Source organism: Loa loa, assembly GCF_000183805.2.
Source record: "Loa loa unplaced genomic scaffold supercont3.44, whole genome shotgun sequence".
In the NCBI taxonomy this organism is placed as follows: Eukaryota; Metazoa; Nematoda; class Chromadorea; order Rhabditida; family Onchocercidae; genus Loa; species Loa loa.
Window position 1 is genome coordinate 55,571 of NW_018108224.1, and position 27,101 is coordinate 82,671.

The 27,101-nt window shown below is 34.6% G+C and overlaps 7 protein-coding genes across 7 annotated transcripts in view; 3 read left to right on the forward strand and 4 right to left on the reverse strand.

Moving 5' to 3' along the window:
* Positions 1–788: 788 nt before the first annotated feature.
* On the reverse strand, positions 789–1,583 carry LOAG_00768 (vesicular membrane trafficking protein p18). Its single transcript, XM_020445546.1, has 2 exons — positions 1,498–1,583; positions 789–1,338 (listed from the first exon to the last, which is right to left on the reverse strand). The coding sequence occupies exon 2, from the start codon at positions 1,291–1,293 to the stop codon at positions 961–963; it is 333 nt and encodes a 110-aa protein (XP_020304007.1). The 5' UTR covers positions 1,294–1,338; positions 1,498–1,583; the 3' UTR covers positions 789–960.
* Positions 1,584–1,704: 121 nt separating this feature from the next.
* LOAG_00769 (ribophorin I family protein) lies at positions 1,705–7,052 on the reverse strand. Its single transcript, XM_003136309.2, has 13 exons — positions 6,801–7,052; positions 6,167–6,367; positions 5,957–6,069; positions 5,500–5,677; positions 5,255–5,395; positions 5,108–5,179; positions 4,731–5,023; positions 4,480–4,618; positions 4,103–4,222; positions 3,702–3,827; positions 3,451–3,570; positions 3,111–3,173; positions 1,705–2,481 (listed from the first exon to the last, which is right to left on the reverse strand). Exons 1-13 carry the CDS (start codon positions 6,924–6,926, stop codon positions 2,362–2,364), a joined length of 1,812 nt encoding a protein of 603 aa, XP_003136357.1. The 5' UTR covers positions 6,927–7,052; the 3' UTR covers positions 1,705–2,361.
* A 453-nt stretch (positions 7,053–7,505) lies between these two features.
* Positions 7,506–8,100, forward strand: LOAG_17139 (hypothetical protein; the record flags this gene model as incomplete). The annotated part of the gene is made up of 2 exons (XM_020449797.1): positions 7,506–7,636; positions 7,824–8,100. 2 exons carry the CDS (start codon positions 7,506–7,508, stop codon positions 7,882–7,884), a joined length of 192 nt encoding a protein of 63 aa, XP_020306615.1. The 3' UTR covers positions 7,885–8,100.
* Positions 8,101–10,529: 2,429 nt separating this feature from the next.
* On the forward strand, positions 10,530–11,939 carry LOAG_00770 (DB module family protein; the record flags this gene model as incomplete). The annotated part of the gene is made up of 4 exons (XM_003136310.1): positions 10,530–10,808; positions 11,252–11,377; positions 11,536–11,688; positions 11,790–11,939. 4 exons carry the CDS (start codon positions 10,530–10,532, stop codon positions 11,937–11,939), a joined length of 708 nt encoding a protein of 235 aa, XP_003136358.1.
* A 615-nt stretch (positions 11,940–12,554) lies between these two features.
* Positions 12,555–17,891, reverse strand: LOAG_00771 (6-phosphofructokinase). Its single transcript, XM_003136311.2, has 14 exons — positions 17,561–17,891; positions 17,237–17,392; positions 17,019–17,129; positions 16,734–16,852; positions 16,311–16,457; positions 15,864–16,079; positions 15,502–15,738; positions 15,145–15,322; positions 14,699–14,805; positions 14,465–14,617; positions 13,919–14,248; positions 13,495–13,628; positions 13,064–13,247; positions 12,555–12,976 (listed from the first exon to the last, which is right to left on the reverse strand). Exons 1-14 carry the CDS (start codon positions 17,880–17,882, stop codon positions 12,794–12,796), a joined length of 2,577 nt encoding a protein of 858 aa, XP_003136359.1. The 5' UTR covers positions 17,883–17,891; the 3' UTR covers positions 12,555–12,793.
* A 3,614-nt stretch (positions 17,892–21,505) lies between these two features.
* On the forward strand, positions 21,506–23,980 carry LOAG_00772 (hypothetical protein; the record flags this gene model as incomplete). The annotated part of the gene is made up of 7 exons (XM_020445547.1): positions 21,506–21,583; positions 22,108–22,215; positions 22,425–22,515; positions 22,640–22,781; positions 22,901–22,991; positions 23,146–23,307; positions 23,547–23,980. The coding sequence occupies 7 exons, from the start codon at positions 21,506–21,508 to the stop codon at positions 23,619–23,621; spliced, it is 747 nt and encodes a 248-aa protein (XP_020304008.1). The 3' UTR covers positions 23,622–23,980.
* Positions 23,981–23,985: 5 nt separating this feature from the next.
* The window catches only part of LOAG_17140 (hypothetical protein), a 5,388-nt gene continuing 2,272 nt past the window's right edge, over positions 23,986–27,101 (reverse strand). The window contains exons 4-11 of the mRNA XM_020449798.1: positions 26,702–27,037; positions 26,437–26,559; positions 26,116–26,313; positions 25,801–25,924; positions 25,516–25,664; positions 25,111–25,295; positions 24,711–24,885; positions 23,986–24,558 (exon numbers count right to left, since the gene is read on the reverse strand). Of these exons, the coding sequence (XP_020306616.1) occupies positions 24,481–24,558; positions 24,711–24,885; positions 25,111–25,295; positions 25,516–25,664; positions 25,801–25,924; positions 26,116–26,313; positions 26,437–26,559; positions 26,702–27,037 (1,368 nt within the window). The 3' untranslated portion in view covers positions 23,986–24,480. The remainder of the gene's footprint in view (positions 24,559–24,710; positions 24,886–25,110; positions 25,296–25,515; positions 25,665–25,800; positions 25,925–26,115; positions 26,314–26,436; positions 26,560–26,701; positions 27,038–27,101) is intronic.

Sequence of the window (27,101 nt, forward strand, 5' to 3'; positions counted from 1 at the left end):
TCTTCTAGTAACAGAGAGTTGAAACAATCAAAACTAATCCTTGAGCAAATAGCAGCGCTCTTCTTTAATTTGTTAAAATACTGCTCCCAAAAACAGTTTCATACAAAACTCCGTTGTTTCCTTTGAAATCAACAAAATTATGTAAAAAATTAAAACCACCCTGTTGGTAATAGATTAAAATTTTCGAAACGGGTGATCAATAAATCAAATACACCAGAATTGAACACACATTCCGCCCCACTATGTCAGTTGCAGCGTACGAAAGTAACCCACTAGCTACTTAAAATTGCAAACATTTGAATCCGCAGGATTTATCAGCAAAAGTCATTCTGACACAACAAACAAGTATACATTCGCGCTTAGACTCATTCTGACACAACAAAATCTCTCTTTTGGAAAGTATCACGGGATGTCCACAAGTACACAAATGCAGTACCACAGCAGGACTCAGCACAGGAGCTACACTGTATAAAACCATTCTAAACTATGACCTGAAGTTTCTCTGAATAGCTATCATGTTATCATATGCAATTCATCATTTATAATCACTGAAACGTATCATTTTACATCACAGAAAACATTTAGATACTAAAATATGCAAATGAAGCCGAAATGGATGTTGAGACAACCAAATTAGAATTAATTAGAATAATTCAAATATATAAACATATCACTAAAAACAACTCCCAACTTATCCAAAACAACTCCCAGATCCATCGTTTTAGAAGACGGACTGCAGTTTAAAGAATCCGAAAACGGGCATCAATTAATGAAATTTTCTCTGACCAAGAATTTTGAACAGAGACGCTTTCAACTATAAAATTACCTAATATTCAGAAAACGCAAAAAAAAAGGAAAGGAAGTTTTAAGCGGGATTTACAAGCGTGAAGTGCAGTCAGAAGAGAAAAACAATAAAACATAAGGAGATAGGTTCTCATTGCATACATTTCTTTAATTTGGCTAACGAATTAAACAATAAATTACCAAGAAAACGAATAAAGCAAATAAGACAAGATAACATGTCAAATGTTTGCCACCAGCTTTAGCAACTCGATTCAATTTTCGCATCGTTGAACCCAGCAAACCTCTCGATGCATCGAAATCTGTTTCCATTTCATTTAACAAGCGATTCTGTTCCCGTACATCATCACCAATTGCTATTGTTATTTTCTTCAGTGCGGCCACTTTCCCGGATAACTTCTCAACCAGCGCATCATTACGACGCTCCATAAATGTTCCATCGCTATTTTCACCCATCACATTTACACCATTACTGCCTCCCCGATATGTCATAATAGTATATCATCAAATAAGTGAATCTTTTTAAAATACAAAAATCTGAAAATGCACAAAACTATCTCGACAAAAAACGAACAAACAAAAAAAATGTCCATTGTCAATGTTTCCGACAGACTCTGTCATATCATCCTAACGATTTTACTCTATAAGAAAAATCCCAAATTTAAAACATCAAAGTAGTAATGGGAAAACACATACCTGTTAAGGAATAACTGTGTAAATTGCAAATTAAAACTGGGAACTTATAAACTGTTGCATTTCAAAGAATATGAAATATCCTGCAATAGATCACTGTGAAAGTTTCCGATCAAACACTGAACTTATATTTCACTGTAAATGGAAATTTTGCAAGAACCATACATGGAGCCGCGTATGCAGGCAAAAGAAGAATAAATAATTATTCAACGCTTAGCAGAATTTATGCTCTTACAATTGACCATATATAGCAACAAAAAAGAAAATAATAGAAAACTTCAAGTTCACCTCAACAATAAACTTCCAACGTTAAATTTACACGTAATAAAGAAAAAAATCCTCTGAATCCTAAGTTATCAAATTATCATACGATCTATGATTAACACTGTATTTGTCTTCATTATTTCCGAAATTGCACTAGAGAACATCCCGAGCTAAGTGAGCTATTTGTCATTGGACTTGCAATGAAAATAACAATCAAATAAAAAATCAGACGGAAAATTCTTAATAAACTTCTACAGGAAATAAAGATAATCCTAACGTGTTTATGAGAAAAGATTTATAATTTAATGAATGAAATGTTGAATAAATAGTAACGAAAAATACAACAATCACCCACTCGTTACATTACTTATACCACAACATTTCTCCAAATTTCAACCAGGATGAAAAGGAATCACAAACACATTTTATGCTTTAGCAACAATTCAAAACTAAAAGAGGTAGCAATCTGTGATGTAATCAACACTGGAGAAAGGCTCTTTCCGAAATCAATTTTAGTTCAAACGAATTTATCAATTACATCGCGTGTAGTAACTAACTTCGAATTTTAAATATTTTCATTATAACTCCGTCCATATGTGTAACCTACAGAGCATAAATTACAGAATCCATTCTTTGCTTTGCTTCATTCAGCTTTTGTGCATACGACTTTTCTGCATCGGCGAAAGCCACTTTAGAAAGCTGTCCTTTAATGAAGCGTTCCGTCTGAAATTATGTTTTAATTTCTTTTTTTAAAGAAAAAAAAAGGAAAACAACCATCTCTGGTTATTTCATCCTATAGATTTTCTAAGAAATTCCCTCCACTGGACTAACCATAACTGTTTCGTTTCGATGTTTGATGGGGTACATATTTCGAAGAAAGCTAGCATAGCATACTTTCACTGGCTAAAGTCAAACAATCCGAATCAATGATGGCCTAAACGTCCAACGAATAAATAGGAAAATTTAGAGGCTGGCAAAGTAAGATTTTATGCGAAAATTTATGCACCACAGCACTAGTCATACATATGTAGTGAAACCTTTAAAACTGCCTGACACTACTATGGGAAGAATTTTCTGGGTGTTTCAAAATAGCCCCGGAGGTAAAATTTCTAAGAGAAGTTTTGTTGGCTTTTAAGTATAACCAGTGTCAACTATTGCCGAATGCATGATGTGGTTTCAAATTCTAGGCTTCATTTCAAGTTTCTGTACCATGATGTAACATTTTAAGGCACTCAACATTCCTGCTGTAGCCACAAGGACCAAAAAAACACTCAATACTACAGTCAGAAAAAGCATAAAATCCGCAAAATTCAATTACAGTTTGGACTTATTCCAGGCGATTAAAATCTTACTTGTCCCAAATAATTGTTTATAACATCCATCGTTAGTTTGTGCATTTTATTGACTTCGTTTAACTGAAATTAAATAATGACCAATACCACTGTAACTAGAATCCAAAAATACTACCTGGTTTGAGTCAATTCTTCGCATTTACTTGTTACCAAGGAGGCAACTTATACTTTCCACCTTGTACAAGAAATAACACATAAAATTCTAGTGAAATGAATTATTAAAAAGGTCTAAAATAGTTACTACTTTATTTAAACAGCTGCAAATTAATATTATATTCAATTCCGCTACATCTTGAAATGCAACAGTCGCGAGTAAGCTGGAACAAAGATAAGGAAATACCTTGTCAGATATGTCAGCGTTTGTAGATTTCAATTCGCTCTGCAGATCAGCGATAGCCTGTCCAACGTTTTTCAGATCATTCTCTGCCTTTTTCCTTGCTGTTGTAAATGCAGCCAGATCCTGAATTTATATGGCGGTAACAATTTTCACTAAACCATAAAACAATGTGACGTGAAATATACTACAGTACTGCCATGAAATATGCTACAGAACTTTTCTTAAATACTCGAAAAACATGAGAAGGTAAGGACCTTATTATTCTTGAATTTGTTCACAGCATCCGCAAAATGGTCGTAAATTTTCAATCGATCAGCATGTAGATCTGTTAGCTGTTCCACTTGTCCTTGCGCTTGCAACCGACTTTCTGTTGCAACGTCCTCAAAATGCATACAAAAAACTCTCATCAAATTTTAAGCTTGCATTAACAAGATTATTTTGGAAGAGAAGCAATGCAGAAACAGTGAAGCACACGAAAAGTGAGAGAAGACAATTTGTTACCTTGTTGCCTGTCAATATTTTTTATTGCTGCATGACTTTAAGGAAACATTTTGATATAGGAGTTTTTGGGAAACAATCAAATCGAACATATATATCCCACACACAGGCAAGTCTCAAATAAAAAGAAAAAAACTATTGAAAATGAACAGCTTACAGGCCAGATTGTGAAATCCAATCGAACATATATGATAACTGCAACAAACAAAGTTGCAAAAGCGGCACAAGCAAGGAAAGGTTCTCTCCAAAGTTGCATGCGGTCAAATTCGTAGTGCAACTGCAAAACCTCATTGTGATAAATAACTAACATATCAGGACAAAATTACATTAAATTACATTACTTCACTTTGATTAATATGGCATTTATCGGGGAGTGATTATCAGAAAGGGTCTCTAATCTATTAATGGAAACCAACGGATTTTTCCACTTGCAATCATAATTACAGAGATGGAATTTTCCGCTCTATTATGATTCATTGCATATCTATAAAGTCATAAAAAAATCTATTTAAATAAAAAAAAGAAAGCACATACAGTGAACATTTGAATGTGGAAATCAACGAGGTTATCTTTTTCGACTGTGATGACAGGGCGGCCAGTAGTGTCCAGGTATGTGAAATGTAACTCATCTGGATGTCTCGTCATTGGATATGGTGTTGTCAGTTTGAAGTCCCTGGAAACAAAATATTTAATGGAGAGCTACAAAAGCTTTAGTCACTCAACTGCATCGGAAAATCGCAAATCCAAATAAAATTAGCATCAAAATATAAAATGTAAACACTTACTTACTCCCTTCTGGTAGTATAATTTTCAACTTCAAATTCTTAATAACGGCGTCGTCGAACAGATGATCAACAATACGCATCTTCAGTGCAAATTTATTGCCTGATGAATAAAGATATTGATAAGCTGGAACGTTGTAACCCAGTACATAATCCGTTTTCCACCCACCGAACAATGGAAAACGTGGTTGTACAATTAATTCAACAACATCTGTCATTTTCCGCACGGCTGAAGTAGAGATGTTACCAATTTCGTCGCGATAATAAATATCCTTCGCCGATGCTGGTAATAAAGTCTGCAATTATTTCTTTCAAATAACCCAAAGTACGCAAACACGAATCCGGACGGTTGAAATCCATAAGTTTAGGAAAATGCATACTTTATATTGAGTTACCACTGGCCTTTTACTGCCTCTTCGATCCATTTGGAAATCAAGACGAGAAAATGAACCCTGAAATCTGAATGCTAGAACGATATATCACAATAAAATCCAATATAATAAACATCAGAACAAAAACATGAACACCTTTAATTCTGCTCCCTTATGAACAACGTTGATCGCCTCTTCTACAGCAATATTACCCCAATGTGAAACTTCAATCACTCTCACAACATCAGTTGCTACAATGAACGGCGTGTTGTTTTCATAGTGCACAACAACTTCCACCTTAAACAAATTTACAGTTCAAAACAAGTTATTTCAACCAGGAAGTAGTGATTTCAAAGTTTCGACCTCTATAAAGTTTCGACCTCTATAACTAAGGATCTTACCACCGCATACGGTTTCTGGTCTATATATGGCCCATAAATTATTTTGCCATTGTCAACTGATGTTGGTGGAACTGTTGTACGAGATTCAAGTTTTCCGCTAGGCAAAAGTACCACAGTTTTCTCCTGTTTCACTGGATAAATACTCGGAACATGTGCATTCCCTTTGTAAACAACAAACCTAAGTTAGGAAAGTTGTAAATCAACGATACTATGTTGAAAAAAAGTTCCATAACAATCAAAACTGTTTAAAGTGATCGGTGCTTTAGATAAACAAAACTTGTCCATTGCTACTGCTATAGAAACAAAGTTGACGCACAATGCATATAAGAGTTTTGTTGGTCTCAGCTAACAATAACCGATAGTTTTGATGAGATTATCTACAGTAGGATTCAGTTATTTGAGCAAGAAAACGGTTCATAAAAAAAGCAAAAAGTCTAACAGCTTAACAAAAACCTACTGTGATTCAGCTTGAGTGATCCTCTTTGGATGTGGTTCCAAATATTCTGTCAGTTGATACTCCACGGTAACAACAGTTTTGCCGTTTGGCGGAATAGCATTTTGTAATTCAATCTGCAAATAAAATTTTACGACTTTCTCCCCTAGATACTTTTTACAGCATATAACATCGAACTAAATACCAATGATTTCAGAAAAGTAAAGTAAAAACCTTGTAGGCCACAAATCCTTCTTTTATACTGTCCCTTCCATGGTCGATAAGTGACACTTTTAATCCCGTATCTTTTTTCGAAACAATCGCAGAAATGTATGCAAGCCGCAAGTGCTCCTTTTCATGGACTAAGTGTACAAAACTATTGATTTCCTTACTGCCTTCATTTGTTACTTCATATTTATCGGTTACTTTTACTATCTGGAAGAAAAACTCAAATATATATTGGTAGCAGTAATTAAGCTTTGATATAACAAACTTAGGGAAAAGAGGTTAATCTATCAAATAGATTTCTTCCAGTGAAAAATTCTTTCCTGTTTTTTGTCCCTAACCCTCTGTAAATGTGACAAGTTCTAATGAAAAAGATTGTGTAAGTCAAAAGTATTCCTTTTCATAGGCCAACTTTCAGATACAAGTATTGCTTAAATACCAGGCATTGTTTCGGCTGATCCATCAGAGAATGGACTGAGTGCAATAGTTTTCTAATACTGTTTTGTCCCAAAGGTAAAAATATGACCACTGACTTGCTTAGCACGGAGTCATGCTATTCACTGGACACGACGTTGCACTGAATAACTGATAAGCTCCAAGAAAATAAGAAATCGAAGTTAAAATTCAAATTAAAAAGAAATACCTGCGTTGATATATCGATTACCCGTTCTACGGAAATTGTAATGTCAGAAGAAGGCAATTCGGTACTACCAACTAAAGAGGCAATAACCAGTAGAGCAGGAAAGCCTTTCCACCACGACATTACCATAATTCTTCAGAATTTTCGTTACCGGCTATCGAATTTATCGGCAGCTAATTTTTCACGAATACGTCATTATACATCAACAATAAAAATTACAAAGATGATATGGATTCTAGATGGCTTAGCGAAAAGAGATGTCAGCCAAAATATTTTTTACGATCAAAATTTCATCGTTCTTCTGTTTCTGCTACTGTAACTTACATACTTAGCTTACAGGTCCCCAAGAAATAAGTTGATATACTGAATTAGCTTCCCCTCATTGACCTACTAATTTCAGATACAGACACTACTTGACGTGCTTCATTTTGGTTTATTAGATGTGAGAACATTAAATCTCAAAATCACCATCCAATTTATCAAGCAAAAGAAGATAAAGGGAAGTGGAAAGAAGAGGTTTAAGGATGAGAAAGCACCTCACATTAAAAGCAAGAATTATTACAAACACTAGCCTCAAACCCTACATTTAATTTAATTCTGCTCATTTTTCCACGTTGCATAAGTGGGTAGATGGTCATAACAGGACGGAAAGCAGTGAATAAGAGAACGGTGGGAATGATGAGGGTGCGAGGGTGATAGTGTTGCGAAATGATGAGAAGTCTGCAAACGGGAACGGATCTGAGGTTCCATTTGGCTAAGAAGAAAATTCGGACATGTGCTGGTAACTTTGGGATATTCGTACGGGTATTTTGGAGTGTACATGGAAAATCAAAGTGTAGGTAATGGTGTTATTGTAGTAGTCATTTATTCCAGAAAATTTAGAAAGTTTACTTGGTGTTGTATACATCTTGATATATACGTTACAAATGTCTTATGAAGGGAAATTTTGAAGTTGGAGATGTAAATTCAGAATTTATGCTTTAAAATTTAAACCGAATATTCGGAATATGCTGAGGAGAGTTGCAGTTTTGTCTCGGAAACCTCGATAAAACGATTTTTGGATGTGACAAAAGTGTGGGATGTTTGATGCGCGATGGGACTCTCGATTTCTCCATGTGATATTAAAAGATGCGCTTCCATATTATAAAATGATTTTCATTACAAAATGTTTTAGACCTCGCACTAGTTGGGTCTGTCATAGGGAATTCGTTTAATAACCATAATAGAAAAGGAATGTGGACTCTAGCTTATTGTATAGCTTGCCAGTTATAACTCTCTTCATATTGAAGACTTTATTTATCCCACATAAGGAAATGCTTATAAGCTAATTGTTGTCGGTTTTGTTAGAATTAGTTGTTTATTTTCAATACTTATATTTTTTATTGTTGCAGTTAAGTAATCGATATTGAAATTGTCAAATAATCTTTGCAAAAAAGTTGATAGCAAAACAATTTATATAGAATTCATAATGGCCATGCTCATTTGCAGGTTGTTGTTTAGAGGCCTAAATTTTATTTTCCAAAAATTCAAAAGAATTTAAGGAGAAAATCCAGAAATCCGCCACATGATTCAGAATTTGTTTAATGCTGATTTCGTGGAATTAATTATGTGTCAGATCTGGAAGCGATCAAGAAGTTGCTTGAAAAATAATGAATTGAATTTAAAGAGATATGTGGGTAGTGCTGGATTTGGTTCTCTTTAAACAGCGAGCTGCTTTTGCACACCTTCAAAGTCCTGTAAAAGGGAAAAATCGACAGCTGTTTCAGGATAGTAGCTAAGTCAAGCGTTATAGTGTTTAAACTAACTTTTTTTTTGAATATAGACTAAAAAGAAAGAGTGAATTATGTCGTTTTCAAAAAATTCAGAGAATTCCATGAATTTGGAATGCACGATTAATTTGCAAAGAAATTTCTTGCTCAAATCATTGTTAGCAGAGATTATTTGTCCTTCTAATCTTCGAAATTTGCCTTAATGTTTTTTCCCAATAAATTTGCCAGCATTAAAAGCAGAACATCGATGGTTGTCATATATATGAACTAAATAAATGGAACAAGACCGATATTTCTTCTTGCTTGTTGAAGTTGAGAAAGCTAGGAGTTTTGGAGAGGATCCGTGACTTCTACAAAGAGTTCCGATAATTGGGAGTAGTTTAAAGTTTAAAGAAAAACCATCATTCCGAAATAATGCATATGAAAGTTGCATGAAGCTGAGAAATTTCGTTTTCGAAATTTGATGAGAAACGAGTTCTTGGATTACTCATCTTTTTGTCTTGTAATCTAATGAATGGGAACAAAAATATGGGTGAAGAAGGAAAAACAAGTTTTTCTGAGTGGTTCAGATTCTAAACCAGCTGGTTAGAATTAGCAGTTATGATATAATTATAAAGAACCGACAATAACAGAAGCATCAATGCATTACCTCATCCAGATTTTCAGCAGAAGAAAGACTAAATTCCCCACGGCAATTACTTAACCATTTAACCGTGATACTGGCTAACACAGGAATTGAACTTTGCTGCAATTTATCTGTTATAAAGATTGCTAGTAAGAGAGACAGCATATTCACGTCAAGTTCATTCCTCCTTTACTCATGTGACAAACTTACAGTGCTCCGCAATAAAAATTTAAAAATTTTAATAGTTGCTATCTTTTAACTTAAGCAGTCATTGGGCAGCGGTGAAATTTGTAATACTTTTTTTAAAGATGCTTCCATGAAATTATTATCTCATAAAAATTTCAAGAATTTTCCGCACTATCAACTGTACGAAGGTTCTCAAATCTTTCCGAAACATATGTCATCTGATAGTCTACTGTATATGATAACATATTTAGTTACTGCAACACTGGCATATCAATTACCCAGGTGAAAAATTTGGAGACTTTGAAATACCTATCTAGTAAGTTGCTGCCTTGCTGTTAAATTCCTCGTGTCATCTTCCTATGCTTGACTTTAGCAATGAAAGTAACAAATGAAGAATGAAAAGTGGAGAACAAAGTTTTGCTAGACTGTTAAGTGGAACGAAAGTAGTTGAATCCTGGAATGCCGCTGGCAGTAGATAGTGAATCCGAGTCATCGTCAACAAGGCCAATCGAATCAATCAAAAAGGTGAAAAAGAAAGCAGTAAAAAAAGCGAGTTATTAGCAAAATAAAACCGGATCTATCCCATGGTCTTCATTTTCCCATTTGCTGATCCATTTTATGTAGACGTCACCTATCATACATAACTCAAATGAATTCTGCTAGCTATTTGATAAAAATTTCATGGTTAGTTTGATAGATTGTGGGAGGAGATTCATATTCTATATATAAATTCCAAAAAGTTTACCACATAAATCAGTTACTTCTTCAATATCTTCAAGAAACATTTCTATCCAGCAACTACTTCTACCAACTCTTCTTTATGGTCCTCAAAGGGAAATTTTGATCTATTTGAACATCTCTAGTGTCTTTACTTATTCTGAAAATTCAGTTGAAGTCTTGGGAAAATGGAATTCATATTTTTCATTCCACGGATTTCCAAATTAATCAATCAATTTTCCATTATATCACGTGGTTAGCAGATTAAAAATTGAAAGTTGGGTAATTGCAAAGATTCCTAAGTAATAAAAAGTTTGGACGAAGCAACTCTTCTAACGTTTTTACAACCGTGAATTCTTACCAAAATTTTACTTAATTAGTGCATTGTTTTGTTAAGATCGAACTTCTTGGTGGTGGAAATAAACCAAGGTTGCAATGGCCAGTGGTATGCTAAATGCTGTTCTTCTATATGTAATCATTCATGTCGGTAGGGCGTGCTTTTCATCTGGAGTTTGTGGTGGTGGTGGTTATGGTTGCACACAACCTGTGGCTCCAGTATGTTCTGGCGGTTGTTCTCCCGGGTATGCTTGTGGACAATACGGCTGTTACTCCAGAGCACGTGCACGATCATCGAAAATATTTGAAGATATGGTAAATGATATGCCCAAGGGTGATAGTGGTGTTGCTGCTGTAGCTGCTCCTCCTACTGCAAAAGTATCTTTAAAATTATAAAATATGTGGTAAAAAGTTTAAATTGAAAGGAAATGAATTAATCGAGGTTGTGGTAATTTTTTTTTTATCATTGCACATTACTCGTTAGTAATGATAATAATGCACTTACAGAACAGTGCTGAATTCCTTCATTTCAATAGGAAATCCAAATTTATAATGAATAAATTCTTTTCTTTAAAAATAAATCCCAAAGCGAGTTCTTTTTTTTTTTTTTTTTCCTTGAGTGATTAAAATGTAAAGCGCGTCTAAAATTGCGTCGCGTCATCATTACGTCATCACCATCCAATGGGTTGTACTAAAAATGAGACAATTCTGATTTTTTTTTTTTTTAATTGTGGAAACATTTTTCTCAAAAAGATTAGAATACAAAATTATTACATGCATTGTTACTACATCGGGTCAATTTCTTTTTCCTTTCTATCTAGCGCCAAGAATTAAATGCTCAACAAATGACCAATGGCCAGTTCTATGAATGCTGTATCCATCAAAAACTTCCAGATAGCTGCTTAGAAAAGTGTTCATTTAATACATATACAAAGAATGCATTGGAGGTAATGATTTAAATTTGCAATGTTTTTCGAGTTGCATTTTTGCTATTGCATTTCTCAAGAAACTTCAAAAGGACTGGTGACAGTAAGATGACCTAAATAATTCACTAGCAATAAAAATCTCGATTTTATTAAAAATTTGCTAATTTTTGCTAGTTCAGGCTATGTATCTTCACCTTGACAAATGTCCATTATCAGCATTAGCTGATATATCGTATTGTGCTGCTGGTGGACAAGACCATACAGAGTGTTGCATACGGAATGGTGTTGCAACAACACTTGCTGGAAGGAAATGTCTTACATTTTGCGACCAGGTATCAATTTTATCTCTAGCAAAATTTTAGAATTTCAAACATTATTCAAATTTCAGTTAAGGAGCACCTTGAATCGAGATAAATGATTTATCATTTTACAGCGACCAGGAAATGTGACAAAACTGGACTTGTCCTATCTACCCTGCTATGAACGTTTCGAAAATATCAAACGTTGCTTTATGGAGCATATTAGCGTCCAAAATAAGCCAACTATCATTGATGTAGGACTTGCACGAACATTCGAAAGTTGAAGGCGAAGTAAAATTTCTTTTCCTGCTCAATTCTGATCAATAAAAATCTGGTGTTCTTCCGAAAAGTCGTACATGAACAATGAAACTCTTGAATTTATTTTGAAAGCTTGAAGTTTTTCTAAATGATTGAATTACTTCGAAACTCGCCCATTACTTAAAAATTCAAATAAATTTCATCCATTCATTCTGCATTTGAATACTTCAATTTTGAATTATAATTGAATGCAATGTTGCACAAATAAAATTCTCACATTTTTGCTACTTCAATCTGATTTGTTGTAAGTACGCTAAAATTTATTCATATAGCTGTTTCATGAACGAAATATTATATTTCAATCAGATAATTGCTCTCAAGCAATTAAACATGTCAAAATTCACTAACTCGATATCAATTCTTTTCTATTTTTTACTGAGTTTTGTTGGCTCATTTATTTCATCACATTGTCAATCCATATGTTTCACATTTGCATGTGTAAAAAACATTGCTGTTTCGCAAAATAACAAACTTTATTACTAACTTGTACTGAGAGAAGAACAATAGGAATCTCTAATTTCAATTCCTGTACCTATCACAAATGATGGAAATTTCCTACAGTAATACACATGTAAATCACACAGCAATGATATTAGTAAGATAACCGTAATCAAAGGTTTATAAATTTTAAACTAATAGTATTTGCACGGTTAATGTAAACTGCTCAATATTTAGAGTAAGACTCATTGATGAAGAAAAACGTAATGAACAGCAAAACTGGACGGCTTGAACAATGATAACCGATACTTTAAGTATTAGCAGAAATCAAGCCAAGTGTGAGAAGTTTTTGGAACATATAAAAAGCCCAGATTTGTGGTACTTAGTCAAGTTCATTCTCGACATCTGTCACAGCAAACGCTTCTGTTTCATATGTGGAATCATGCTTGGCCAATATTCTCAATAGCGGTCGTAATCTCATCCACCATTGATTTTTCGGTAAACGATGCTCAAAATCGGTCACTTGAGCCAATTCTTCAACTGGTGTAAATACCATTCTTCGATCCTAGATTAAAGCTTTGATTCGTATCAACATATATTTGACTGCTTGGTAATTTTTGTCTTATAATTCTTTAACCTATGAACCAATTACCTCTAGACCAAGAAGCGTAGCGCTGTCCACAGTAGTTGCATTGGTCACTCCACTTACCGGATCAGTATACTTCTTTGCTTGAGCTAAAATAAATTCAAGAGCGTTTGCAGCAAGTTTCGTACCCATATTGCGGTCAAATGGTGCCGGATTACCACCCTGTTGTGCATGTCCTAGCACGTTGATTCTGTAACAAAATCCTTCATTCTCTCAACAGCCTTTTGTTAAAGTATTGTTGTAAATCAGGTGATGATCGGTTGGTTGACATGCTCATTTTACTAAGTGACGCAATCACTTTATGAATCCAATTTCTGTGCTAATATTCGCAAACTGAAGTTGACAGCAACTCCCGCTTCGTCTCTTTTTTTTTTTTTTAAATTTTCATATGTAATTTATAATATTAACTAACAACAATGTAAAGCATTTTCAGTTACCTTGTTGAGAATTGTCCTCTGCCTTCTTCCGAAAAAAGTTGATTAACAAACTGTGTAGTATAATTTTTGTTAGCCAATTCACAACGAACAATGAGGTATCGCTGTACACCAGTACGCATTTTCCGGGCAATGACCTTAAGAACAGGCCAATAATCACAGCAGTATAATTAACTTTGTTTTTTTTTTTCTTTTTTCTTTTTTTTTAAAGAAAGAATTATTTCAAGTATTTTCGGATAAGTGTTACAATAATATAATTGAGAAGTGCTGATGAAATTTCTGGATTGGAGTCTTATTTTTTTATTGAAAAACGTTAATTTGTTACGTGGCTTGATATTTCTTATTAAAAATTTGGCCCTCTATTATCTCTAATAAATATTTCAACGCAGAAATTTATAAAACGATGAAATAGTATATAAAAAAATACCTTAACATCTTCAATGATATCACTAACATCGAATTTCTCTTCAAATATATAAGCATTATCAGCTCCTGATGCGAGAGCTGAAAGAGTCGCCAGATATCCACAATATCCGCCCATTGTTTCCACAATAAATACGCGTTTTTTAGTGCCCGTTGCAGATTGCTTAATTTTATCAATCACTGCACAAATTTCATTAACTGCTGTATCGGAACCCAATGAAATCGATGTACCGGGTACGTTATTACTGATAGTGCAAGGTATTACGCAAAGTGGAATACGAAGTGATGGATATTGATTACGAGCGTGTGAAAGCATCAAGCAAGAATGATAAGCCTGAAATATTAGCTCCTTTCCTAGTTTGGTTTTCAATTAAAATTAATTAATTTCATATGGCTTGTGACAAAAGAAGAAAACTTTTCGTCATTTTACTATCAATTTCATCAAATAGTATTATTTGATATGAACTATTGTATCACATTTGTATTTCTTTCACCAGATACAGTAAGCAATCAGTCATCTTCTTTCAGAAATCAGATGATTAAAAAGTACCTCAAAACCTCCGACCATCAGTAATCCATGAATTTTGAATTTTTCCAATGTTGCCGCAACCTGGCTCATATTCTTTTCTGGTAGTTGTTTCTGAGTACCCAAGAATGACCCACCATACATGACCCAACCATTCACATCTTTCCATGACATTTCCTGAATTTACAAAGATAATTTCCAACGAAATTTATCCAATTTTCTAGATAAAATTAAAATTTACTAATGAAATAGCTTTACTTTTAGATCGCCATTAGCTAGCCCTTCAAATGAATTTTTAACACCATACACTTTGCAACGACGATAAATGCCCATACGAACGAATGAACGCACCACTGCATTCATTCCTGTAAATTTGAAATTACATTTGCAATTTTAGAATGCTAATATTTCAATAAACTTATCATTATTCACTACAATAATGAATTACTTATTTGGGAAATTTGTCGAATTAGTGAGAATGTTCAAAATTCAATTTGCCATTATTGTAATAGTTGATGAATGAGATTTTAAAAACTTAACGATTTCAAAATCTTTTATGTGATTCTCATTGGCTGAGTGATTCACAATGCGGCGGATATATTCCGCAGTACAAGAGCTGCTCTGGCTTAGAACATGTCAAAAGAACAAATAATACGGGAAGTATTCAACAAATATAATAGTACAAATATATCAATAAAATAAACCTCCTGCAGGTGCTCCAACATTTATCACGGCGACATTATATGATGGCTCATTCGATGGCACATCGCTTTTGGGTTCTAATTTTGTCAACAGGCGATAAGTTTCTAGATTCCTCTGAAAACTTCGCCCTCTCAATTTCACGGCTGTGTCCCAATCGTGCGTTTCCATGGCTTTTTGAACCTTCAAATGTGAGTATTTGTTTCGAATTCACTTTTCTGATCTACTGAAAAAAATTTGAAAACTGAAAGAATTGATAACATTTGTTTTGAATTTAGAACAAAATATGGTCAAATTCATTTACAAATGGTTTATGAAACTTCTGTAATTAACGATGTCTACTTTAGTAAGTAAAGACTAACGGCTTGGGTGCGATGAACACACTGCATGAGCGGTACTCGGACAATGGCGTTACCATCAATGGACACAACACATGGCTCCGATGTTGGGGTCATTTCCATCAGTGCAAGCACAGCTTCAGCACCCATTCGACATCCAAGAAGTCGATCAAAAGCAGATGGACTACCACCACGTTGCACATGACCCAGCACGGTTACACGTGTATCATATTGCAATCTTTCTTTTACTACATTTTGCACCTGTAATGTCTCTCGTTCAACAAATTGGAATATTGCAGTTCACTTCATTTTTAAGTCTCAGTAGATGAATTTAACAACAGATGGCCTAACTTGAAATTTTTGTTGATGAAGCCTGCATTACCTACCTGATTGGCTGTAATCGGCTTGCCATCCCGATCCAGTGCTCCTTCGGCAACTATGATAATATTCAGTCGTGATCCTTCATGTCGCATTAAATGTAGCTTCTGACACAGTACTGTAGGCCAATCCACCGGTACCGGCCATTCGGGAATAAAGCAGAAATCTGCTTCAGATGCTAAAGCAGCTACAAGTGCCAAATAACCGCAATGTCGGCCCATTACCTTTAGGTATTTTATGTTTCGTTTTTTGAAATAAATAAATTTTCAAAAGCATGAAAGACAACGAAATTAATAAATATCTCCATTAACAGAGAATACATGATAAGTTACAAGTAGGAATCAAAGTTAGTTAGAGAATACGCATTGCAAGATTGAAGTCAAGCAAGAAAAAAAAAGCAATCGGACTTATTCTCAAAGTTTATCTACCCGCTCTTGTCAAGAGCAATTTATCACCTCAATAACGAAAGTACGTTGATGACTGTGCGCAGTTGACACCACAGAGTCGATAGCCTCAATAATTCGTTGAAGCGCAGTATCAGTACCGATCGTCATATCGGTGCCACAGAAATCATTATCAATGGAACCCACAAGGCCAACAATCTAGGAACGATAAAATTTAAATAAATATCCACCACAGAGAAGTAAAAGTGAATTCGTCAAAATTTAACTTTCTTCTTCCCCTTCTCTCGAAAATTTCCACTCATCTCTTTCTAAAAACTGACTTCTTAAAAAGAAGTGAACAGAGAAAAAGAGAGAAAAAATACCCATAAATCAGCAGAGTAAGGCAATCCTTATTACTGTTCTATAGATCTTTCAAAAACACTACCAGTTTGCATGATTGCAAAAAAAGAAACTGCGTGTTTGCAAACTTTTCACCTGGATATTTTTGCATGATTCGCTTTCTTGCTGAGTAATTTTGCCAGATATGAGCAATTCTTGAACTAAACTTGGCCATTCCTGTCGGAATAAATTTGCACCCGTCAATGAGCCATCACCTGCATATTAACTTCACTTCTTATAAAATGAATCTATTAAAAAAAAAAAAAATTTAAACTGAAATTGAATACAATTTCAGTTAAATTTCTGCTATTAATCAACTGTAAAGCCTTATGATTTTCTGATCAGAATTGCATGTAACTAACTTCAAAAGCGAAATAATACCTCCAATGCATACTAAATTAGTAATTTGTTTCTTGATAAGATTTTCAGCAGCACGAAGCCGACCTGGCCGTTCGCGGAAATCTTTACAACGAGCCGAACCAATTATAGTGCCTTAAATGAATGATGAATGCATTTGTGATGAATCATGAATAATTTCATGATCTAAAGTGGAAATAAAATATAAAATACACTACAAATTTTATCTGTATACAACAAACCGCCTTTTTGGATAATATCTGATACGGAATCCCACTCAGCTTCCTTGATATATTCCCCACCGTCGACCATACCTTGGTAACCTTCATAAATGAAATATACTCGACAACCGAGGTAAAGTCCCATCCGGACAACTGATCGTACTGCGCTATTCATTCCTGCATTTTTTTTTGATTTTCAAACTTAAGTAATTTGCGCAACATTGATTTCTACCAGGTTAGCTTTCATACAAGTGTTTTTCAGTAATATTTGATAGTGAATCATTACTAATGTTAAGGATGACTAAATATTATCAAGAGAGGGTTAATTTGATATTCATCACAAACCAGAAGCATCACCACCACTCGTGTACACAGCAACTGCTTGTCCCTTATAGAGCTTTGGGGCAATTATGATACCCTCATGACCTTCTGTTGGTATTATGGAATCTGATCGAGCTTTTGAGAAGTTTTTTCCACGAGCGGATATTTCCTTCAGAGGACCCAGCTCATCGTCATTTGCAGCAGTGTTCGGAGCGATAGCTGCATTTAGCTCAAATGGCTTCACGAATTCCGGAGGTGGGACTGTTGTTGGTTGTGTAGAAGGCAAAACGGCAGTTTGCGAAGTCGGGATTGAAGTAGCAGATTTTTGTTCAGGTTGTGTTGCCATATTCTGGAAGAAGTAGCAATAATTTAGTGGACTCTGAATTCGGAAAACGAAAATTCATATTGAAACCAAAGTGCGCTTTTCAACGAAATGTGACTATTCGATGATACTAATAATTCATTTCAGGCAGCAAACAACCCCATTTGATTTGTAATTAACGACACAATGTGCTTCGATTTCGTAATTTTCGATATGATTTCTGTAAAATTTTCAATTTTAAACTTTTCAAAATGTTTGTATCAGTGGAGCTATAATCTAGAATCCAAATGACGTAAGTTCAGATTCAGTCTTAAAATGCACAATCCTGAAATATTCTGCAATGGACACAAATGTAGTACCGTAGAACGTAAGAACCTACGTACGTGAGAACTTATTGTTGCCAACGACATTAAATCAGTCCTTGCTAGCTAATCAAAATATTTTTGCAAGAGGAAAGAGAATTATTGCCGAGTAATGATGTATTGGAACAAGAAACTTGAGAATATATTTCGTACTAATCTATTGAAATGAAAACAAATTTAGTTTAAAATTCAATTTTTTTTGAATAAATCATCATTAGTAATGTAATGAATTTAGTGAAAAAAAAAAGAAAAAAAAGCAAGCTGAAAAGAGATGAACAAATTGCCTGTCGATGCATTTTACTGCTATCGACTTCTACCACAAAATGTTCTCTTTGATAGTCATTTTTCAAATGTAATTGAAATATTAGCAAAGCTACAGGTATTACTTTCTCACAAAACTGGATGACACTTCTGTACCATTCATATGATGAACACTTTTATTACACTTTCCATAATGCACTTACAAAAAATCTCATTTCTATTACCGGCAGACTAACTAATTTAATGATATATAAACAACAATAAATAAAAAGCAACAAGCAATTAACTACAACGATAATTGCATTATTATAATCTGGAACAAGCAAACTAATAAATGAAAATATCACTGCTATTACTATTACTATCATTATTATCAGATTAGTTTGCACCTATCTGCAAATATGTGATTATCTTTGTTGTTTCTCTTGTTCCAACAATTTTTCGAATAAATTGAATGAAAATTTTCAAATGAGTTGAACGTTCACTTTTCAAATTGCTTCATTTATTAATTTAACTTTTAGTTTTAAACTTTTCTCATTTCAAGATACCATATAATGAAGAATGGGTGGTAATTTAAACGAACAATAAATCAAATGTGATTCATCAAGTTCACTAATGATGTAAAAAGATATTTGACTGATTTGTTTAAGTTCAACATACATACACACATACATACATACATATATACATACATACATACATACGCACATACATACATACATACATACATACATACATACATACCTACTTACATACATACACACACATACACACATAAAAGATTGAAAGCTGTTATTGGAGGTGAATCTTAACACACTTTAAAATCGTTTAATTTTATGAAAATCCAGGAATGTTAGTCTCAATCAATTCTATAAGCTTTGTCTTTTATAGCAATTCTAGAACGAATTTCTGGAGAATATTTGCATACAGTGATTTTTCTGTTACAGAAACAAAATTGTATTGCTCAGAAAAAAAAAACTTCCCGAATTCTCGAAGTGTTAATATAAGAATTACACGGCGTTATGGGTAACCATTAAGTTTAATTGTGTGCCAATCACGAATAGAAATGAATTTTGCATAAAAAGAAAAAGGTGGCATGTAGTAGCGACCTACAAAAGTTCCTCACTTATTTTCTCGTCTTTAAATTACAAAAGTTTGGCAACTCAAAAATGAGCAAAACATGCTTTAAAAAGAACAAATATATATATTCCATTATTTAACAAATAAAAATGAGAGGATAATTTTTTGAAATGAGCCAATGGATCCAATATGACCAAGCTAACATGTCCTCATTTTAGCATGCAAATAGAAGGAAGACAGAATATTAGGGTGAAAAGAGCTTAAAAGGCCTTGTTGTGTATTACTCTCAATAACAAGAGAGCAGTTTGAAATGCAGCATAGCTAAAATCTACACTTCGCCTAACATCCATCGATTGTTGAAGGATGGAAAGAGATAACGCAGAGAGAAGTGAAAGTATAAGTTATCATTATCTCGGAAGTGCAGTTAAAAATGTTTGTGAACTTGACTTTTCCAAAAGAAAAAAAAGTTTTCAAGAAATATGAGCAGTGGGAAAGAGATGCAGCTAATGTTTAGTTTAATCAGTGAGGCTTTTCTCACACTTACTCTCGATTAAATACTTTCACGCTTGTTAGTTAATGCTAGGAGGACTACGATGATGTTAGCAGCAAATGAGTTTTGTTAAAAATCACAGAGAAATTTCTATCGGATTTTATGACAAGGAATCAATACGGGATCAATATTTTGAAATTTTTTTTTCCAGAAAAATTTCTTGAGATTTTGAAATAAAGCAAAGAGAAGGTATTTAACGTTATGTTGAGAAGTGATCGTTTTCTTGAAATGAGCATTGTACGATAAAGAAAAAAAATTCAGGACATGTTTGCTTACATTATTGGGTATACTGCCAAAAAACTGCCAAAAACTGCCAATATACTGCCAAAAAAAAACAACTTTTAAAAATTCAGAATACCTAAAGAAATTAATAAATATGTGCATTTATGTTACCAGTATCTGTGTTTTCAGATGTCTTTTCAATATTTCTTTTTATGAGCTATTGATTAAAAACCAGTACTCATTTTGAGTGAACAGAACTTCATCAGTCAAATACCATAGGACATCAAGCATCCCAGAAGAGTTGTACAATATCAATCCTCATTGAATCATTCCGTTTCAATTACTATTTGTTGCAAGTGAAGAAAAAAAGGAGCGAAACAAAATGAATAAGGAAATAGTGAGCAAGGGAAAAGAAACGAATGTTTTTGATAATACTGCCCTTCTGATTTATGAAATTTCGAAGAAATGATCAAAATCCTCCATAATCTTTGGCTAAGAATGTCTACCATATAATATCCAAATATGATCCTGTCACCATCTAAAACAGATCCATAAAATAGACATCGTGTCAATCTCCATCTTCAATCAATTCTGTATCAATTTAACAAAATCAATCAACAGTGTCGAAAGGAACCATTCCATAAAATTAATTGGGAATTGGATTTTTACTATGTTTTATTACATCAACAAAACGAGCTGATAATCACAATTATTGATGGATTAATTATTGATAATGGATTAATTTATCAGATGAGTCTTGCCACATCCAATATTTATTTTGCTACATCTGATAAATATCAGATGAGTTTTGTTACATCTGACAGGCAATAAATTTTGCAATAAGAGAAAAGGGATCGATATGTCTTGTAAATGTAAGGTAATAAAATCATCGTTAATTAATTTAACAACAATTTCTATCCAAATACAATCAAAATTTGGATATGTATTCATTATATGCAAAACTTTCGAAATCAAACCATATCGTGAAACGTTGCTTGGACAAACAGCCTCCGTACAAAAAAACATGCTGAAAAATCAATCGCCAACAATTGTTGCTTGCAAAAGAAAAAAGAAAAATCCGGCAAAATTTCTGCGGAATTCATGAAAATTAAAAAAATTGACTCAATTTTGTTAGCTATTGAAACGATCATTAATTGAAACAGTTATAAAGCATGGAATTCGAATCCAGCCGAGATTCGACAATTGCAATAAAGATCAAACAGCTTGCAACGAATGTCTATGAATTTGCGGTAAAAATTCTGGTGAAGTTTACCTTGCGATGCTTTGCGACGAATATATGTAATTTCCGTAAAAATTCCAATTTGCCTTGCGATGCCTTGAGACGAATATTTGTGAATTCAGAATGTATAAATCCTTTTCTTTTTTCTTTCTTCCTTTTTTTAACAATGACTAAAACATGCAAGAATTCAAAGGGATATACGCTAAAACCAACACAACGAAACTCTTGAAGATGAGAACATCGTGGTTAAGACGTACATTTTCATGTCGAGTCCGGTCGGGATGACATAGCGGTGTTAGATTCGAGCGGGTGGTGAGAGGCGTCTTATGTGAAGTCCGTGTCGATTTGAGAGTGGCAATAGCGGGGTGTATGTGGAAATAGGCGGGAGGATTCCGGGAGTGTTTCGTTTACTGTTAGATGTTGGAGTGGTCACACTTAAGTAACATCAGATATTTAAGAACTTCTTTGCTTCATATATTTTCACGTATTGTCAGATCAGGAGAATCTTTTGTTATTGATATGTTAAAGTTATAGGTGGAAACAGAAGGTATAACTGAGACGATGATGGGAGAGGAAGAGAAATTATCACCACGTGTTTATCGTCGAATGGAAGACAGGAAAGCTTGGGATGCATATTGGCAGGTTGTTTTGTTTCATTTTGAGACATAATACGGTTGGGATGATATCATGTGAAGTACAAAACATGACAGCGATTTGAATAATGTGACAGATTCTAGTCCAAGATTTCAGAAACTACACTTTCCTGATACAGAAAATACCAGTAATTGTTGGTTCTGTTGTCGTTTCTGGAATATAATCATAGGTTATATTATTCCATTATTTAATTTCAGTTGCGAAAACTCGAAAGTGAGGGAAGCTATTACATCCGGCTTTTGTATTATGTCCATAAAGCGGTGGATACGCCGGTTACATGGTTCAGAGGTAGCTTTAACATGTCTAAGAAAAATTATTATTGTCCGTACTGTCTAAAGTCGCAGCGAATTTACATTTTTTTCTACTAGTCATTCTCTTGTTATTAGTCTACTAACTGTAGGCATTGTTTTAGAGAAGATCGTGGAGCCGTTGAATGACAAGTATCGTTCACCATACTATCACCGTAAGTTGAATCGGGTTCCGGGAATTGATGAGTGTGCTGTGGATGATTTGTCATGTTTTTATGAGGCCAATACACAATTCCGACTTGACAAGTTAGCTTCATGACTTACTTTCCATGAAATTCAGTCAGCAGTCTTAACAAGTATCTGTTTATAAATAACACAGTTATTTTTCTATTTGCTTTTGTACCTTCAAAAAAGTAGTAGTAAAGGTTGGTGGACCAGAACATCCTGGATATTCTTCGCCTGCGACTTTCCAGATGTATGGATTACAATGCTCCGAATTTCGTTCCGTGTGCAAAGGTAATTGTTTTCAGGTCAAGTGCACATAGTTTTAACGTCTTGGATAAAGCATCAGCTGCATTCATTTTGTTCCGACAGTTCCTTGAATTCTCTTAATGATGACTAATGGCTTTACTTTCATAAACTAATAAGTGGTAGAGCAAAAGTTTTTCAGTTGATAGATGATGTGGAGGAGAACGAGTTAAATTTCTTCATAAAATATGGTGAAATCGGGCAGGAAGGTGATGTTCGAGATGCCTACATGAAACAGAAACATCGAATGATTTGGGAGAGACGACATCCGGAAATAATGAAAGCACGCGCAGAAGCGTGCGAAGTAAGTATTGACATTTTGCATTCTTAATTTCCCCATTCTCTGCAAGTCCTTACCGCATACCACAGAAGTAGTCCTGTACGGACTCTAAAAACTCATTCAATAGTTCAAAATATTGGTACACTCGTTGGTAGTATGGTCGGAAATGAAATTTTTCATACTATGGCTGTCAGTGAAGATTTTGAAAATCACATTCATTAGAGTACTAGAGATTCATTCGTGAATCTTCATGGGATTTATAGGAACACAAAAGACGAGTTGCAAATGGTGAGTTTGATTATTCCTTCTGGAAAAAAAGGCTTCTGGCACAGCGATAAGAGCAGAATGGAGATGCCGAATGTTGTCCATCACAGCAAACCAAGCATTGAGGGTGACAAACCATTATCGTTTGACTGGCAGTTCTACAAGAAAGCTAAAGATGATCCGGAATTCCTAAAAGAGGAAAAGAAGAAGCAAAGTAAAGCAACAATGTTTGGTCCATGGTAGTATTGAGGTGAACTGTTTATCAGTTACATATTAGCGCCAGTCTGGGTTTTCTCAGTGCTTACTTCATTCTGCTGCTTTTAAAATGCTTGCCTGGTATGGTAATGCTAAAACCGTATCTCCGGAATCTTTTGTAGTCTAGGAAATGCTGTCTGTATATTTTGGGACTTTAGGATATAAAATACCAAATGTGTGACAGAAAAATTCAAGCTGAAAAGAGCAACAACAAGATTTGAGAACTTTCTCTTTGATTCAGTCCTTATAAGCAGCAGTTTTTTTATCCCAGCAGATCGGAGATAACTCCCACTGGATTAGATCTTAAACTGATCTGTTATAAATGAATTGAAAATTACTCTCCATAATTGTTGTTGATGCACGGATTAATATTCTGATATGCGTGCGTCATGACTTTGTTGGTTGTAGATTGTTTGCTACCGGTTATCTTTAGGGACGATGAAAAAGCTAATTTCTAAGTAGCTTTTCGCGCCATAAATGTACATTCATTGCTCATTACGTAAACTGTGAAGTAGTACAGTATTGCTTTTGCTCTGTAATTCAATTGTGTGTAAAAGATACTCCCAAAACAAAACAAACAAGTACTGTCAAAACGGAAACAATATACACAGTAATTCAACATTATGCAAATTTTATCACCGGTAATCTAACAACTATCGCCCATAAGTTCGGAGAAGTTTACGACTCGATGGCACCACTAACTTTCCCGTTTTGTAGTTTCTGTAGTTTGCGTTGCGGAGATGTTGCAGTATGGTTCTGGAAAGAAGAAAAAGGATTTATAAGTAGCGATACTATACAATTGGTTTCTTCATTCGTATGTGATCTGTTGATGTCGTCCACAAGCAAAATTTGCGGGAAGACACCGTTGACTCTTGGAACTACTATTCATTTGCAGTAAACGGCCCAACCTTAAAAGAACTCCTCTTGCTACGCGTAAAGATCTCTCCGTCATCAACCGAATTTTCCTCCTTGTTACCATCTTCACTCCTGGAGTGTTTGAATCGGAACTGGTCAATTTTTGAAATTAATCCGGGAAAACATTTACGCATCACATCGATCCAAGCATTTTGCAACATTTCACAACTGAAATAAATTGTATACCACTCTGAAACAGGCGATTGAAAAGGGTACATACACAGGAATCTCAAATAAATCCCAGAGACATTCTTCCCTAATATCATGAGTTCGAACTCCAACCATTTCAGAGCTCTCAGCATTTCCATCGTTCCCGCTCAAGCTTACCATTTCCAAACGTAAAGGTGCCATCTATTTAAGAAAAGTTGTTCTGACATAAGCTCCTAAACTAACTTGTTATCGATAGGTTTTGCACCAACATGAGGATGCTTAAGCGCCATGTGGGTACGTACATGGGCCGCTTCACTGCTAGTATATGAGCATTCCGAGCACTGATACTGTTTCAAATGATAATGTCGCTTAGCATGATTCATTAGTGAAGAAAGTGAACGGTAGTTTGGCATCATTTTTTGGCAGAGCTGTAATAAATTTAACAACTACGAATGAAAAGATGTCAACTTCTTCCGGTCATTTCTGAAGGGAAAAGAAATCTGAACATCTCATGCAGAGATGCGAAGCTATGGAAATATTGTTGAAACCGTTCAACTCTTCTTATAGGGAGTAACAAAAAATTAGTAAGTTCTCTTTTATGAACTTGCCTTGACTATGTTGAAATTAAGCTTAATAGTGGATTCATACCTCACATCGAACGTGATTTCCAGTATCATTATTGACTTCTACTATGGACGTTACATATCCGTTGAAATTTATAGGCGACATACTATTTCGTTCCTCTTTTGGCGCCAAACTTTGAAATTGCGTTAACATTTTGTTTTCTTCCTCATCAGCTGCAATTAACAAGTCTCGAATCTATATCCGTTAACCACAGCTTAAATTGATTAATCAAAGCCGTAACAAAGTGAAACTTGGGCGTCATGAAGTTCTCTTTGGCAAAACTTCGAGCAGGATGTGTCACACATATACCTGGTGTATCCGGGAAATATTTGTGAAGGAACATGACGAGGTTGCTACCGGGCTCCAACACTTCAACGTTTACATCGGCCGCAATTTCCGAATGTTTCAACGTAATATGGAGGCGTACTTTCCACTTGAAAACAAATGTAATGAACAAAGTATAAAGTAGTGCGCTTTAATTTCTGACAAAAAAAAAAAGGCTTTGTACACTAATCATGAAAAAATATTACAAACACTATTCAAAGACTACACCACATTTTGAATCATATAAAATTGCACGTTTCGTTTTTGCTTTTTTATAAAGAGATAAACCAAAATCTTTACCTGATCAGCATTCTGATAGCCACATTCCTCGCAGCAGTAGGGTATGCATTCTGTTCTGTGTACTTTATCAAGATGTTCGATAAGTGCTTCAGCACTAACTCGTTCACCGCACTCAATACAAGCATACGATAAATCATTCAGACCCGTTAACATTAAATCGGCCGAACGATCATTTTCTCCACCTTTGAATGTTGAAAACTGGAACGAAAAAAAGAGATCATACTATCGGATGAAACTCCATAATCAAAGAATAGCTGGATGGGAATTTTTCACATTTCCTAAACCAAATAAAGCATTTCATTTCTTAACACAAGCGAATACCTTGGAGTAACCCGGAAAACACTGATCCATGAGTAAATCCCACTGATTTTGCATTTCCGGCGTAAGTGCATCTAATGGCTGACTAACATGATCCTTATGATTATGTTGCATATGTAAACGTACCTAAAAATTATTATTGCATATTTAAATTTGAAAATATCAAGATTCAATGAAATATTTTGCATTCTCAATTTTTGCTTCGAAGCAAAAATATGTTTCAAAGAAATATAATGTTGTAGAAGGAAAAAAGTGGAGGAAAACTAACTTTAGCCATTTCATTATGAGTGTAGATGCAATAAACACACTGGAACTGTTTGAGCGATGCATGTCGACGGACATGATTGGTCAAATTTGATAGACGACTGGACATTATTTTGTTTTGACACAGCTGACAAATAGCATACAACGATGGGTCATCATTAGCAATCGCCCGTGACCCACGTGGTCGAGCAACGAACGGTATGGGTGACGGTATGGCAGTTGAAGTAGCCAAACCATGGATGGAATTAGAGCTAGACGGTGCCGGAGACGGATGAGTGATATGATGATCATCAGTAATAAGCAACTGGGAGTTATTGTCATCTGAGGATATTACTGAATCCTGCACAGCTACAGTGTTTGAGAAATGTGTAAGATCAGAAACAGGAGTCGTCGTTGTATTAAGC